The following is a 15,872-nucleotide window of genomic DNA, read 5'->3' as shown; positions in this document are numbered from 1 at the left end:
AAAGAAATTAATAGAAATAAATGAAAAATGGAAATGCTTTTTTTACAATGTTATTATTTTTATGATGTTTTGTAGTGTTTTGAGAGGAAAATGAGCATCAAAGCAAATAGAAAACAACCAGAGTAAAGGAATGTCTGGAAGAAAAGAAAGTACAAATCTTGTGGCAAAAAGTATTAAGCAGTAGATTAATCTCCCAACAAAATGAATGGAAAATAGACATAAAGAAATAGGTTGTGAGAAGTGTGTTGCAGAGTGACACAGAAAAGTGTCAACTAATGGAAAATAGAAAAAAAGATTCTTGAAGAATAATGAACTGAAAGAGGATGAGGGAAACATTATGTAAAAGAATGCAAAAAAATATTGATGAATGTGATAAGGGTGGTATATGATGGAAATAAAACATGCATGAATGTAAATGGTTAGCAAGTAGTTAAATACAACCATGGTGTGAGAAAATGATGTTTAGAATCATGCTGTTGAATTAAGCAGCCTCATAAACAGAGAAAGAAAGGGAGAAAGAGAAAGAAAGAGAGAGAGAGAAAAGAAAGAAAGGAAAGAAAGATAGATTATAAGAAGGTCAGCTGGCAGGTAAATGGCTGATGTCAAGTAAAGGAGGACATGCAGGGATGCATGGGTAGCTGGCATGGTACAAGAATGATGGCTGCTGCAGGTGCATGAGAGGAAAGCATAAGTGTTGCAGGGCTTGGGCTGGCTGCCGCAGATTACAGGAAGTTCTTGAAGGTGCACAAGAGGTGAGTGTGCATGGTATAGGATGGCCAGACTACTGCAAGGTGGGAATGGATGCATGAGGAGGCAAAGAGTGAGGTAGGGTAGAAGTGGTACTTCCAGGTGCTGGAGATTTACTAGAGCAACTTTTGTCCTTTTCTGCTGGCTTCCCCATTGACATTGGAAGGAAGGTCACAAATGGCAATCACATGACTGTGGGGTGCTGCAAGTGTGAGATGGTTGCTAAGCTCCCAATTCACAATCACGTGACTGCAAGGGTGCTGGGTCATCCAGAACTATGAGGACTACTTGTAAAAAGCACTTGTTCAGCACCATGGTAACTTCAAACAGTCGCTGAATGTGTTTAACCAAGGACTACCTTTATTACAAACCATTCAGATGGTGAAAATGGTGGACACAATTGCAGATTATGCATAAGTGATGAAAACCTAGAACGGGTGTCAAACTCAATTTCATTGAGGGCCGCATCAGCATTGCGGTTACCCTCAGGGGGCTGGGTGGGTGTGGCCTGGGTGGGCATGGCCTACTGGGTGGGTGTGGCTAAAGTGCGTATGGCCTACTGGGTGGGCGTGGCCAGCTCTACATCATTCGCATCAAGGGTGCCTATGGGGGCCTGGGCAGGAGTGGGACAGATCTGAGGGTCTCTGGAAGGAGGAGGGTCTCTGGGCCAGGGCCAAGGCAGTGGGGGCCGTTCCCTCACTGTTTCCAGGATGGCTTCGCGGGCCGAATGAAACCACTTCGTGGGCTGGATCTGGCCCCCGGGCCTTGTGTTTGACATGTCTGACCTAGAACAAGTAGATGAATTTATGTACCTTCATAGAAAGATAGTAAGGGAAAATATTTTGAGAAATGTTAAGATATGCAAATGTTGATAAAAAAATAATGGTGGTATATGGTCTGTTGCTAGGAATGAATGATTGCTAGATTAACCAAAAAGGGCTTTTTATAACAGCATGTTTCTATTATATGGAAATGAGAGTAATGTACATCAGGGAAACATGAAAGTAAGTTGAGTACAGTGAGAATTGTATGTAGAAACAGAGGAACAAAGAGGATTAAGAAGGAAGGTTTTTGAATGAAAATGCACTGAATATAAAAGTGAACAAACAAAACAAAAGAAGAGCATCAAAGTGTTTTGATCATTCAGAGAGAATTAATAAGAATAGAATTGCAAAACCAGGATCAGAAAGAAGAGAAAATAGACTGAGAGATAGGAAAAGGCCAAAGAAGTCATGGCTGAATGCCATTTATGAGATCCTCAAAAAAATTCGAGAAGTTTAAATAGCAAAAAAATGCATATATTTATGGATGTAATGGAAATAAAGATGTTTAAAAAGATATAGCGAGTATAATAAATTGGGTTCCTATCACTAGTTTTAGCAATGTTTCCTTTTATTTGTTAATCTCTTCTTAATTTCTTTGGCTTATGATTTCTTACTCTTTTTATGAACTCTGACAGCATTACCTATCCTAAAAGGGAATCACATAATGTGAATGCAAGTACACATACATTTGCCTTTAAATTATCAATAAAAATAGTTTTCTTGGATATTATATTTTAGATAATTACTTGATCAAAATTAATTACATCTGAAGGCAGCTATGCTATCATATGGTGTTAAAGAATATATTGTTCTATCATATAGACTACTGAATGTGTTTATTTTTTAAATGAATGACTGCTAATTTCTTCAGTTGGCCTGATGAATTTTTGAGAAAGCTGTACAGATACATTCAGTGCCCTCTGATGCACAAAATTAATACATCCTCTGGCTGCAATCCAATACTGTATTAAGTGTTTCTTGTATTGATTTCAAATATCTTAAGCATGTTTAATGGATTGTTGCACAAATGAAAAAATATGTTACAATTTAAATCTCTTTCTTTTCAAAATGGGAATGTTAAGAGTGGTTCTGATCTCTAATTTTAACAATTACATTTTTGAGCAGAGTGTCTCAGTTTTAATTTTTCTTACGTGTAAAAAACATTGCTCCTGAATGCTCTCAGAAAATTAATTTTGATTTTCCTAAGCCATATAACTTTCACTCTTTCTGAAAATATTGAAGAAGGCAGTGTGACATGGAAGATTGGACTAGCACGTTAAGAAAGAAAGAAAACAAAAATCTGAGATACATTTGTGCTACTACAGAAGAATATTAGTACAAAAAGATTGTGCTTTTACTGACCAGAGGATAAGCTTAATGAAGCCAATGATTTATTATGCCAGAAAGATTTGTCCCACTGAAATCTGGCTAGGAACTAGGTGATAATTTGAAAGGTATAATGAAAGAATTGAAACAATATTGGCTATTTTTCTGCAAAGCCTGTTTAGTTTAATATACCATAAAAGTTATGCCTTTTTAGAGGCTTAATAATAATAATAATAAGTTGGAAGGGACCTTGGAGGTCATCTAGTCCAGCCCCCTGCTCAGGCAGGAAACCCTATACCATTTCAGACAAATGGCTGTCCAGTCTCTTCTTAAAAACTTCCAGTGTTGGAGCATTCACCATTTCTGGAGGCATGTTGTTCCACTGGTTAATTGTTCTGTCAGGAAGTTTCTCCTTAGTTCTAGGTTGCTTCTCTCCTTGACTAGTTTCCATCAATTGCTTCTTCTCCTGCTTTCAGGTGCTTTGGAGAATAGCTTGATTCCCTCTTCTTTTGGCAGCCCCTGAGATATTGGAACACTGCTATCGTGTCACCCCTCACCCTTCTCTTCGTTAAACTACACATACCCAATTCCAGCAATCTTTCCCTATATGTTTTAGCCTCCAGTCCCCCAATCATCTTTGTTGCTCTTCTCTGTACCCTTTCTAGAGTGTCAACATCTTTTTTACATCGTGGTGAACAAAACTGGATGCAGTATTCCAGGTGTGGCCTTACCAAAGCATTGAAAAGTGGTGTTAGTACTTCACTTGATCTTAATTCTATCCCTCTGTTAATGCAGCCTAGCACTGTGTTGGCTTTTTTGGCAGCTGAAGCACACTGCTGGCTCCTATTTAAGTGATTGTCTACTAGGACTCTGAGATCCCTCTCACAGTTACTACTATTGAGCAGGGTACCACATATTGATTTGATTTTTCCTGCCTAAATGTAGAACCTTGCTTTTTTCACCATTGAATTTCATTTTGTTAGATAGCGCCCAGTGTTCGAGTCTGTCCAGATCCTCCTGTATTTTAAGCCTATCTTCTGGAGTATTAGCTATTCCTGCCAGCTTGGTGTCATCTGCAAATTTGATGAGTTCCCCATCTATCCCCTCATCCAAATCGTTGATGAAGATGTTGAAGAGCACTGGGCCCAGAACAGAGCCCTGGGGCACCCCACTACACACTTCCTTCCATGTAGATGCAGTTCCATTGAGGACCACACACTGAGTATGGCCTGTCAGCCAGCTACAAATCCATCTGGTGGTGATGCTATCTAACCCACATTTTTCTATCTTATGAAGTAGTAGGTTGTGATCTACTTTATCAAATGCCTTACTGAAGTCCAAGTAAATTATATGCACAGCATTCCTCTGATCCACTAATTTTGTCACTTGGTCAAAGAATGCAATATGATTTGTCTGGCATGATTTGTTTTTGACTTTTAGTGATGACTTTGTTTGCATCAAGGTGTTAGCTGATTTGTTGTTTGATTATCTTTTCCATAATCTTCCCAGGTATTGAGGTCAGGCTGATAGGTCTGTAGTTTCCTGGATCTATTTTTTTACCTTTTTTGAAGATGGGAACTACATCAGCTCTCTTCCAGTCCTCTGGTAGTTCCCCAGTGCTCCAGGATCTTTGAAAAATATAGTTCAGTGGTTCTGAGATCACGTCTGCCAGTTCCTTGAGAACTTTGGGGTGTAATCCATCTGGTCCTGGTGATTTGAACTCGTCTAGGCTGGACAGGTGTTCACTTACCATTTTCTTGCCTATCTTAACTTGCGTTTCTATTCTGTTTTTTATGTCACTGGTTTTGGTAGGTTGGACTGTTTTTTCCCTTTGTGTAAAGACAGATGCAAAAAAACGAGTTAAATAGTTCTGCTTTCTCCCTGTTGCTTGTCACCTTCTTGCCACTTTCCCCCACTAATGGACCAATCATTTCCTTAACTTTTTTCTTATTTTTTATATGTTGAAAGAAGCATTTTTTGTTATTTTTGACTTTGGTTGCAAGCCTTAGTTCATTTTGAGCCTTAGCTTTCCTCACTTCATCTTTGCAGGTCCGGGCTATTTGCTGATATTCTGACTTAGACTGGGTTCTTAGAAGAGTTGTCATGCTTAAATATTAAATCTAAAGCTTTTGCCAATTCACCAATGATATTGGGGAAAAATGAAGGCTTTAAAATACTAGCTTAGCCTCAAGATGATGAGCTATAAATAAGCCAAGTGATTGAAAATCTGTCATTAATAATATCCAATAGTTACTTAGCACTTGTTAATAACAATGATTCCTAAAACACTGTCACAGAATTGAAACAAAGTAAAATTTTACGAACTGCAGATAGAATTAAGATTCACTCTCATGTAGGATGGCTGATTAAAATAAGATGAAAAAAGACCTATTCAAAACAAAATTAAAGAAAATAATTTTAAAAATTTGAAATAGTTTTTGTAATCCCCAAACGCTCCTAAATGCCATGTTTTATCATTTATGACATCTATCCATATGATTTTCATCCATAAGTTTCCATTTTTTTTCTAACATATATTGCAAATTTTTCTCAATTTTTACTAAAATTATTTATTTCTTAGATTTATATCCCACTTTCAATCAGCACCAACAGGCAGTGTATATAATGTTTCCATTTATTGAGAGAAGTCATTTTTTTTTCATTGACGTCTTTCTAGACCAGCACTGTTTATTTACAGTAGGTATGATGTAATCTTAGGACTTGTTCAGTGATTGCTTTCCCAAGCACAATCTCTGTGTGTTTGTTTGTGCATGCATAGCTCTCAAGTATCTGACAGAAAAGAATGAAAAAGTTAAAAGTTAAAAAGAAAACTTTTTACCAGACCTATGAAATAATACTGACTGGAAAATGCTTATATTTCTAACTTGGGAGGTATGTGATGCCAGACAAATCAGTTAAAGGTATGATAAAGCCTAAATAAAAAATAAATAGAAAATGATGGAGGCAAATTTGTATTGGTTTTGTTATTAATAACAACTGATTGAACTAAGAGTGATTTTTTAAATAGTCATGACTCTCATAGAATGCTCTTTAGCAAGATTTATTATGATGAAATTAGTGGTGGTGCAAGAATTCCAGCAAGTGAAGTATTTGCCATTTAGAATTAATATATCAATGTATATATTAGGCAGTATTTTCTTCACAGCTATAATTTTCTCACAGAGTATAATTTAGGTACACGGAATTACATATTATATGCATATTTTGCTCGGTGTATTATGAATTGATCATTTTTAAAAGTGTGCTATTTTCATTGTGTTTAATTAATACAGTAACAATAGAAGTCCTATTTCTAATTTGAATGATTATCTTTTTTAATAGCATGTAGTATATGCTCACAATTTCAGTTACTATAATTTTTTGTGCTGGAATGGACAAGCAAAAGGAGGAAAAGTGAAGTGATTTAATATAGTTGGAAAATCGGGAAAATGCAACCTGCACTGTGTTAGAACATTAGGAGCCACTAATGCCTATGCAGCACAAGCAGCACAAACAGTTTATATTGGTGGGCTGGAACAAATTGTATCCCATCTATCAGTTTGCTGAAAGATTTGGGCCTTAGAGGAGTTGGCCCTGAATATGTCTTGTCCAAGCCTTCTATCCAAATAGTGCAGGAGACTGTATAAACTGTAAAGCAGACATATACAGCCATAACATTATCTTTTTATTTTTATGATTCTATTTCACAAGCCTCCTGAAGTTTGTGATAAAACATCAGGAGGAAAAAATCATTACCCCCTGGGCTTTGCTTCTAACCCAGGTTTTTGATTATTAATGACAAGATCCTAAAATTAGGATACTGAAATTGAGTTTTTGAAAAAGCACAGCAGATGTAATAGGTAAAGTATGAAGTTCCAGAGAAATGAGCTGTGAATTGAACCTGCAATAGAAATTGATCCTATCAGTCAGGTTTTTTCCCCCCTCTGTTCTCTGAGAAAGAAACAAGCACATGTTACTGACTGTCAAGGAAATGAAGACCATTGATTAAATAAGATGCTCAAGTGCCAGAGGCTAAACTAGACTAGTTGGTACCCAAGATTATGAGCTGCAGCTGTCAGATTTCACTGCTTGATACCTAGATGAAATTGGCAGAAAGAGAGCAGCATAAAAAACATTTCAGGTGTCATCAGATAAAGAGCAAAGAAAGCTTTAAGCATCACAGATTTTGTGCTTATGGAAGCAATGTTGCCCTCTTACAGTGAATCATTGGTCCTGGATTGCAATGTGATTCACATACCAGTTCTGACCAATTTATTTACATGCTGGGTTCCATGACTCTTTCAGTCAAACTGTTATAAATTGAGGAGGATCTAGTTTTACAGTCTCTTCTTCCTTCTATAAAATTGCACAAAAGAGAAGAAAACAAATACATCATGTAAGATTTATATGTAATATACAAAATATTATATATTGTATACAAATACAATATACAATATTACAATATACAATTAACTAGCAAGGAAACTGCCTTTGAGAGAGATTTAGAATATAACACAACTAAATCACACTTTCTTTCTCATGGACTAATTCATTGATTTCATTATTTTGTTTTTCTATTAAAGCATTACAGTACAACGATGTTAACTACCTCTTATAGCTCATTCAGTTTCAAACAGCTCACTTAAGGCACATTTCACATTCTTTTCATTCTATCTATTCCAGAGGCAATATAGAGGCAGTTGAAGCCTCATGCCATTCAGTCTTGGTCAGTAGGACAGAGAAATTAATCTCCTGCAGGATTAAGCCCAGAGAGACAAAAGGATCAGCCATCATGTTTACACCGTTTAAAGGCCTTCACTTTATAATCAATTTTATTTAATAATCCTATGGCTATCAGAGTGAATGACAAGTTACCTGGGAAGTTACCTTCAATTGTGATCATATGTTGAGGAATTCCTGTACATACAAACTTTACAGAAACAAAATTATTCTTTCAATCACTTAAACTAATTCCATGATCCATTGTTGTTATTATATTTCAATTCCACCTCTCTCATTTGCTATATTGCATTGCATTACATTATATTACTATTATATCATTTGTAGTAGTCTCAATTTGTTAGGTCATTTGCAACTTCATGTAAAATACAGTTTCATTTCTTGATTCTTGTTTGGAATCATTATAGCTAAATTTATTTCTGTATCAGTTATTGTTTCTTTACTTCATCCATTAATTGTGAGGGTATAGAGGCAACTGCTATCAGTATAATAATCTGCATGGCAAATATTTGCATGTCTTGGTTTCAAAAACAAAATAAACAAAATAATGTCTCACTAAGCAGTGAACCCATTTTTATAAGATACTTTGTATCAGAATTCTAGGCTATAATATCCTGTGATGTTGCGATCTTACAGTGTCATAGCTGAAGTAAAAGTTCCCCTTTGTTAGTTCAAGCTCTATTTGTAACATAAGTCATATTCCATAGACATTGAATGTCAGTGAATGTCAAACCATTACACTGTAAACAATCCAGTCCAATGCCATCTAACTCATTTTCTTAGTTACACTGTGCTTGAAAATCCATTTTTGCTTTCTAGTTTCAGTTGTTAAAACCAAAAATCTTCCTTTGTGTATTTATTTGATTTCTCTAGCCACCCATCTTAACAAATGATGGGTGGAATATTTCTTGTGTGGAATATTTTCTTGCATGAATATAATAAGCTTTTTAACTGCAGAATCCTCAGGAGTAACTGAGTATGCCAACCAAGGAATAACTCCTGTACTATTGAAGCATTGTTCCTTTTCTTTCAAATAGAATCTGAGGTTGGTGGGGACTAACCTTTTCTATGGACTAAATTTTGTAAGGATCTACAGGATACAGCAGACATGTCAAACTCATGATGTCTCGTGATGTTGTGCAACGTATTGGAGCTTTTTTGCCATTGCTGCAATGGGGTGGGTGTCGTTTCCCGATGACGCGTACGGCCCACGGGCCGGCAATTGGACACCCTTGGGATACAGGGTACATTTCAAATGTTTTTCCTCCAGGAATTTGGCCTGTGCAGTGATCATCTCCTTCTTCTATATGCACAGTGGAATGGGAAGGCAGTTGAAAGCCAACACATAGAGAGGCAATTTGAATATAATTGTTGAATGGGAGATGCTGACCTTATTTTCATCTCTCTTCCTATGTAACTAACCACAGAAAGGTGGGCAGAATTTGGTTATCATGCTGACTATGCATGCTCATTGCTTATTCAGTAGTCACTCAACAGATATAACAGTGATAACTGCTTCTCTGAGGGAGGGTAGTTTTCCCGCCGCCTTGAAGGAGGCGGTGGTGAGACCCCTCCTCAAGAAGCCTGCCCTGGACCCAGCTGTATTAAATAACTTTCGTCCGGTCTCCAACCTTCGCTTTCTTGCGAAGGTTGTTGAGAGCGTGGTGGCGCATCAGCTCCCTCTGTTCTTGGAGGAAGCTGATTATCTAGACCCGTACCAATCAGGCTTAAGGCCCGGGTACAGCACGGAGACGGCATTGGTCGCGCTGGTGAATGATCTCTGGTGGGCTTGGGACAGGGGTTGTTCCTTTGTCCTAGTCCTATTAGACCTCTCAGCGGCTTTCGATACCATCGACCATGGTATCCTGCTGCGGCGCCTCAGGGGGTTGGGAGTGGGAGGCACAGTTCTTCAGTGGTTCTCCTCCTACCTTCTGGGGCGTTCACAGTCGGTGTTGGCAGGAGGGCAGAGGTCGACCTTGAGGCCCCTTGTTTGTGGAGTTCCTCAGGGATCGGTCCTCTCGCCTCTCCTATTCAACATCTACATGAAGCCTCTGGGTGAGATCATTCGTGGTTTTGGAGTTGGTTATCATCAGTACGCTGATGATACCCAGCTTTTTATTTCAACCCCAAAGCACCCCAGTGATGCCCTCGATGTGATGTCCCGTTGCCTGGAGGCGGTTCGGGTCTGGATGGGGAGGAACAGGCTTCGACTCAACCCTGACAAGACTGAGTGGCTGTGCGTGCCGGCATCTCAGGATATTTAGAATATTCCATCTCTTTCTATGGGGGGTGAGCTATTACCCCCCGTAGATAGGGCTCGCAACTTGGGGGTCCTAGATTCACAGCTCTCCTTAGAAGATCATATAGGAGCTGTGACTAGGGGGGCCTTCGCCCAGGTTCACCTGGTGCGCCAGTTGCGGCCCTATCTAGACTGGGATGCCTTGCGTACAGTCACTCATGCGCTCGTGACCTCTCGTTTGGACTACTGCAACGCTCTCTACATGGGGCTGCCCTTGAGGACCACTCAGAGGCTTCAACTGGTGCAGAATGCAGCCGCGCAAGTTGTGTTGGGGGTCTCCCGATACTCCCATGTTACACCTCTGCTCCGCGAGCTGCATTGGCTGCCAGTTGCCCTCCGGGTGAGATTCAAGGTGCTGGTTATGACCTACAAAGCCCTACATGGCATGGGCCCGGATTACCTACGGCAGCACCTGCTGCCGGCAACAACTTCCCTCCGTCCAGTGCGCTCCCACAGAGTGGGCCTCCTCAGGGTACCTCCGATCAGAGAATGTTGATTGGTGGCCCCAGGGGGAGGGCGTTCTCTGTGGGCGCGCCAGACCTGTGGAACCGCTTGCCGGTTGAGCTCCGGATGGCCCCCGACCTTTGCTCCTTCCGGCGCGATTTAAAAACTTATTTATTTGAACAATCTGGCCTGGTCTGATGGGTTTGGGGTTGGATTTAGTTTTAACACACTTTTATTATTGTATTATATTGGGCATAATTATTTAATTCTTTTTAACTCTTTTTTAACTTTTGTATTTACATTTTGATATTTATTGCCCTGTACACCGCTCTGAGTCCTTCGGGAGAAGGGCGGTATAAAAATTTAATAAATAATAATAATAATAATATACTTGACACCATCATTTTTCCATAAGCTAAATTTCTTTTTCACTTAAGAAGGATCAGAACCATCAGTGATCATGGTAATTTTCATGAAAATCATGCTAGATCAGAGCCAAATAGGACAATAAAAGGAATTAAAATTAGAATTATACAATGATTTTCACCAAACATATGCCAAACATATTACTGGAACTGGAAATGAGAGAAAGTAAAACAATTTAAAAACCTCAATGCTCACAGAATAAAAAATGATTCCTGAAAACGGTAGATGTAAATATGAATAATATATAGAGTATATACTGTGATATTTCTTGCAGAAGTATCATAGAACAATATTACATGTTTGCAGAGATTCATGCCAGTCAAAAGTAGTAGACTCTTGTGGCAATTATTTAGAACATTCTTGGAGAAAATACGTTGATTAATAAACATGAGCTGGAACAAGCATATTAATCTATTTATTATAAGCAGTTTCTGACTCATTAACACTCATCTTACTGTACAGCTAGTAAGCAAGGAAATTCTCTTTTATCTTCTTGAGTATTTCATTTGAAATAAAAAAAATCAGATTATTCTGCTACATTTGTATAAAAACTCCATTGACTCCATTTTGTACAGTAGTTTTATAGATACACAAAGCAAGTTCCACCTCATAGTACAATATAAGGCTAAAGAGGTTTAAGCATCCATTGACTATAATTACTTGGACAGCATAAACATAAAAATATTTTAGTTTTTATGGAAGAATCAAGGCAGTAACTGTCATAAAATATTTTTTTAAAAATTCTCTATGACACTGTCATCCTAACAGTGACTTTTAATATAACAAAACTAAACATAGTTCCTGTTGCTGTCTCCCTGTTGGTTGTTGGATGTATCAGAAGGAAAAGTTAAGCTGTGTCATTATTTGAGCCGCATGTATAAAGAAAACCATGATGTATAATATAATATAATTTTAAATTTCCCACATCTAGTACTTTAAGCAATTGGTATTACAATCTGTCTTCCCTAACAGATGTATTCTTTAACCAAAACATAGAACTAAATTCTTCAGGGAACTGTCTCTGATTTTAAAATTGCAAGGTCCAATCAACTTTAGTTGCTATATACCGTATATAGAATGATCTTCATAAACAAGGTTAGGTGGACTTTTAAACAAGAATAACTTAAGAAGAAGCCCAAAATATAGATGTGGTACTGTTTAAGAAGAATTTGTAAATCTGTCTAGATTTTTAATTTAATTTAATTTTATCTTACATTTATCTTATATTAAATCTCTAGAATTTTTGCTTTATCTTGCTTGGGTATTCATTTCACTTTTTTCTGAATTTGTGCAAAAATTTACATGAATGTTCTTATATATGTAAATTTACGTTTTCTACTTGACCTCCGTTATAGTAAACCTTTTACTGTAAACATTTTTCCTGAAACAGTTTTTAAACCCTTTTTATTCTACTTTATCACAGTGTTCATGTAAAAAAAATATGTGAGAGTTTGTTTAGAAAAGCAGAAAATACAAACAATATATACATTTCTATCCAAAGAATAGATTGGAAAATTTAAATTAAGTAATTTCATACTAATACAAGAGCCCAAGCAAAGTTCTCATTTCATATCTTCAACTTCTCACATTAAAATGTTTGTCTTCCTTTTTTTTTCAGATCCTGTGCATGGTCCAAGAAAGCTTGAAGTTGTAGATATCAAATCCTGGCAAATCACCATCACCTGGGAGCCATTTGGTTACAATGTGACTCGTTGCCATAGATACAACCTTACAGTCCATTACCGTTACCAAGCTGGTGGACAGGAGCAAGTTAGAGAAGAAGTGAGCTGGGATACTGACAATTCACACCCTCAGCACACCATTACTAATTTGTCCCCCTACACTAATGTCAGTGTCAAACTTATTCTTATGAATCCTGAAGGACGTAAGGAAAGCCAAGAAATTGTGGTACAAACTGATGAAGATGGTAAGTTTTAAAATGTAATGTTTCTAGCATTTAATATGAACTAAACAACCCATGACTGTTGTGTCAATGTTTCAGAGAGATTTCCTTTACCTAAACAGAGAAATAGATTGACCATGTAGACGTGGGAGCGACTTCTGACTGTGTGTGTGTGTTTGTGTGTGTGTGTGTGTATACATATATTAACAAACTAAACGAACACTGGAATGGAATAAGAAAAACTAAAACAGTTTTTATTGCTAAAAGATCAAGCTTTCGTTGGCTAACTGCCAACGTCGTCAGGATGAAAACGCTGGGGTGGGGACATCGCATTTATACTGTTGGTGTCTGCACTCTGCTCATGGAGTGTGTCACCGGTCTGTTTGTTGAGGTCGGCCGTATTTCTTTGAGTTGTTGCGCATCTGTTTTTGGGGGATGTAGTTGTCTCTGGGTATCTGTTGTTAAAAGTGAATTGCTGATAGTTCCATGTGTTGTAGCCATAGATCTAGTCATTGCCCCTGTTCTCATACTAGAGGTCCTAAATGGTTGTTGCTCTTCTTCCCTGTGTTCTACATTGCAGGGTGGTTGTGTGTTGGTGCAATCTTGATTTTGATACAATGAGGCACTCTGTGAATGCTTGCGCTGTTTGCCTTCATATCGCGCATGTCATTCCTCTTCCCAATTCCTTAGTGCCTGGTATGCAGGGGGGAGGTCTTTGTGCCGGTTGATAGAGGAGTGGTTTGAAAACCAAGCTTCCTTAAACAAGCGGCCGCCTTATTCCATCCCAGTGTTCATTTAGTTTGTTAATTTTAACATGCCTGGGATTCACATTTTTAATCTTATCAAGGAATATATATATATGATTTTAACTGTTTGAGTACAAGTGTTCAATGCCTGGATATATCTTATTAGTACTCTGCCAAATGATTCCTGTAATCTTAAAATGAAACTTCAGTGTTCCTAAGTTACAGTGCATTTTGCTAAATATCTTATTCTTGTATTTCATTCATTAGTTCCAAGTGCTGTTCCACTTGAATCTATCCAGGGAAATAATTATGAGGAGAAGATTTTTCTTCAATGGAAGGAGCCAGTACAAACATATGGAGTAATCACTTTATATGAAGTATGTTATACATTTAACTATAGGCTTGATTTGGATCAATATCAAAAGTACTTTTCTTACATATTTTTATCATTATACCTTTCTCACTTTAATATGTACACAAATTTTCTCCATCCCATCTCATTCTATTCCCAAATTATTTTATGTCCACTATTGCATTTTTAGAAGCAACAGTGAGAACTGAACACAGAACCACTGATTGGTTCAAAATTGGGAAAGGAGTCGGCAAGGCTGTATACTGTCGCCTTGCCTATTTAACTTATATGCAGAGCACATCATGAGAAAGGCAGGTCTTGATGAATCAAAAGTTGGAATTAAGATTGCCGGGAGAAATATCAACAACCTAAGATATGCAGATGATACCACTCTAATGGCAGAAAGTGAAGAAGAACTAAAGAACCTCTTGTTGCGGGTGAAGAAGGAGAGTGCAAAACTTGGGTTGAAACTTAACATTAAGAAAACCAAGATCATGGCATCTGGGCCTCTCAATTCCTGGCAAATAGATGGGGAAGAAATGGAGGTAGTGACAGATTTTATTTTCCTGGGCTCCAAGATCACTGCAGATGGGGACTGTAGCCAAGAAATTAAAAGACGCTTGCTCCTGGGGAGGAAAGCCATGGCAAATCTAGACAGCACACTAAAAAGCAGAGACATCACCCTATCAACAAAAGTGCATATAGTCAAGGCCGTGGTCTTCCCAGTTGCAATGTTTGGCAGTGAAAGTTGGACCATAAAAAAGGCTGAGCGCCAAAGAATTGAGGCCTTTGAACGATGGTGCTGGAGAAGACTCCTGCGAGTCCCTTGGACTGCAAGGTGATCAAACCGGTCAGTCCTAGAGGAAATCAACCCTGGCTGCTCTTTAGAAGGCCAGATCCTGAAGCTAAAACTCAAATACTTTGGCCACCTAATGAGAAGGAAGGACTCACTGGAGAAGAGCCTAATGCTGAGAAAGACTGAGGGCAATAGAAGAAGGGGACGACAGAGAATGAGGTGGCTGGATGGAGTCACTGAAGCAGTAGGCGTGAGCCTAAATGGACTCCAGAAGATGGTAGAGGACCGGAAGGCCTGGAGGAACGTTGTCCATGGGGTCGTGATGGGTCGGACACGACTTCGCAAGTAACAACAACAACATTGCATTTTTACAGTTTTATTGTAACAGAAAATAATAAGAAAATCTCATTTATTAAAATGTAAACTCAACAAAATCATGTTATTTTTTAATCTAACAAAAGAACTATAGGACACCTCTGCCCTTAGATATCTTGTGTAAATATACTGACAAAGGATTGTATATATTTTGTTGCCAACCTATAATCACTGTCAAATCTCTTACTTGACTGAATTAGCTTGACATTTATGTTTTTACTTAATTTTCAGAAAGAGATGTTAAAATGTTATGGAAAAAGAAAAGAAAAGCAAAATATTTAATCTAGCTTTACAAAACTTTCAGTATTATTTGACAACCAGTTGTGAAACACTGTTTTATTATAAAAGAAGAGAATAACTTACTGTGGAAAAATATATTTCTAAAATTGAGTAGATTAGAAAAATAAAATTGTGTAGGTAATGGAAAAAGTTATTTTTCCTGTGATTTATTTTTTTTCTAGACCAGCTTTTCTTATCTAGGGTTCTGTGAAAGGTCTCTCTACAGCTTCCACTTGCAGTGGTGGGAATTTTTAGATGCCCAGACTCAGCTGCATCCTCTTTGTAAATGTTTTAAACATGGATTGAGTAGATTAGAAATGAAATGTATTGTGATTTTTTTTGTGTTTTTCAAAATATTTCCTCAGGGATTCCCTGAGACCTGAACATTATTTCAAGGGTTATTCAAGGATAAAAAAAGACTGATCTAGATCATATATAAATTCATAATCTTTCAAAACATAATGAGAAACAACATATAAGATATAATGGGAAAAATATTATGCAGGAATTGCCTCCAAAGAAGCAGTTTGTAGCTGAAACAAAACATTGTGAGCTGTCAGAACTCAGACAACCCTTAAAATCTTGAAAAAAATGTTTGTTATGAACGTTCTTGTT

At 37.7% G+C, this 15,872-nt stretch overlaps 1 protein-coding gene across 4 annotated transcripts in view; it reads left to right on the top strand.

The window, feature by feature from the left end:
- The window catches only part of PTPRM (protein tyrosine phosphatase receptor type M), a 488,729-nt gene that overhangs the window by 260,715 nt on the left and 212,142 nt on the right, over positions 1-15,872 (top strand). For all 4 annotated transcript variants that reach the window (XM_081323493.1, XM_081323492.1, XM_081323491.1 and 1 more), the window contains exons 8-9: positions 12,425-12,733; positions 13,723-13,832. In XM_081323493.1, the coding sequence (XP_081179619.1) occupies positions 12,425-12,733; positions 13,723-13,832 (419 nt within the window). The remainder of the gene's footprint in view (positions 1-12,424; positions 12,734-13,722; positions 13,833-15,872) is intronic.

The sequence above is a fragment of the Vipera berus genome (genome assembly GCF_964194415.1).
Source record: "Vipera berus genome assembly, chromosome: 3".
NCBI lineage: Eukaryota > Metazoa > Chordata > Lepidosauria > Squamata > Viperidae > Vipera > Vipera berus.
This window is presented reverse-complemented; position numbering and strand designations above follow the sequence as displayed.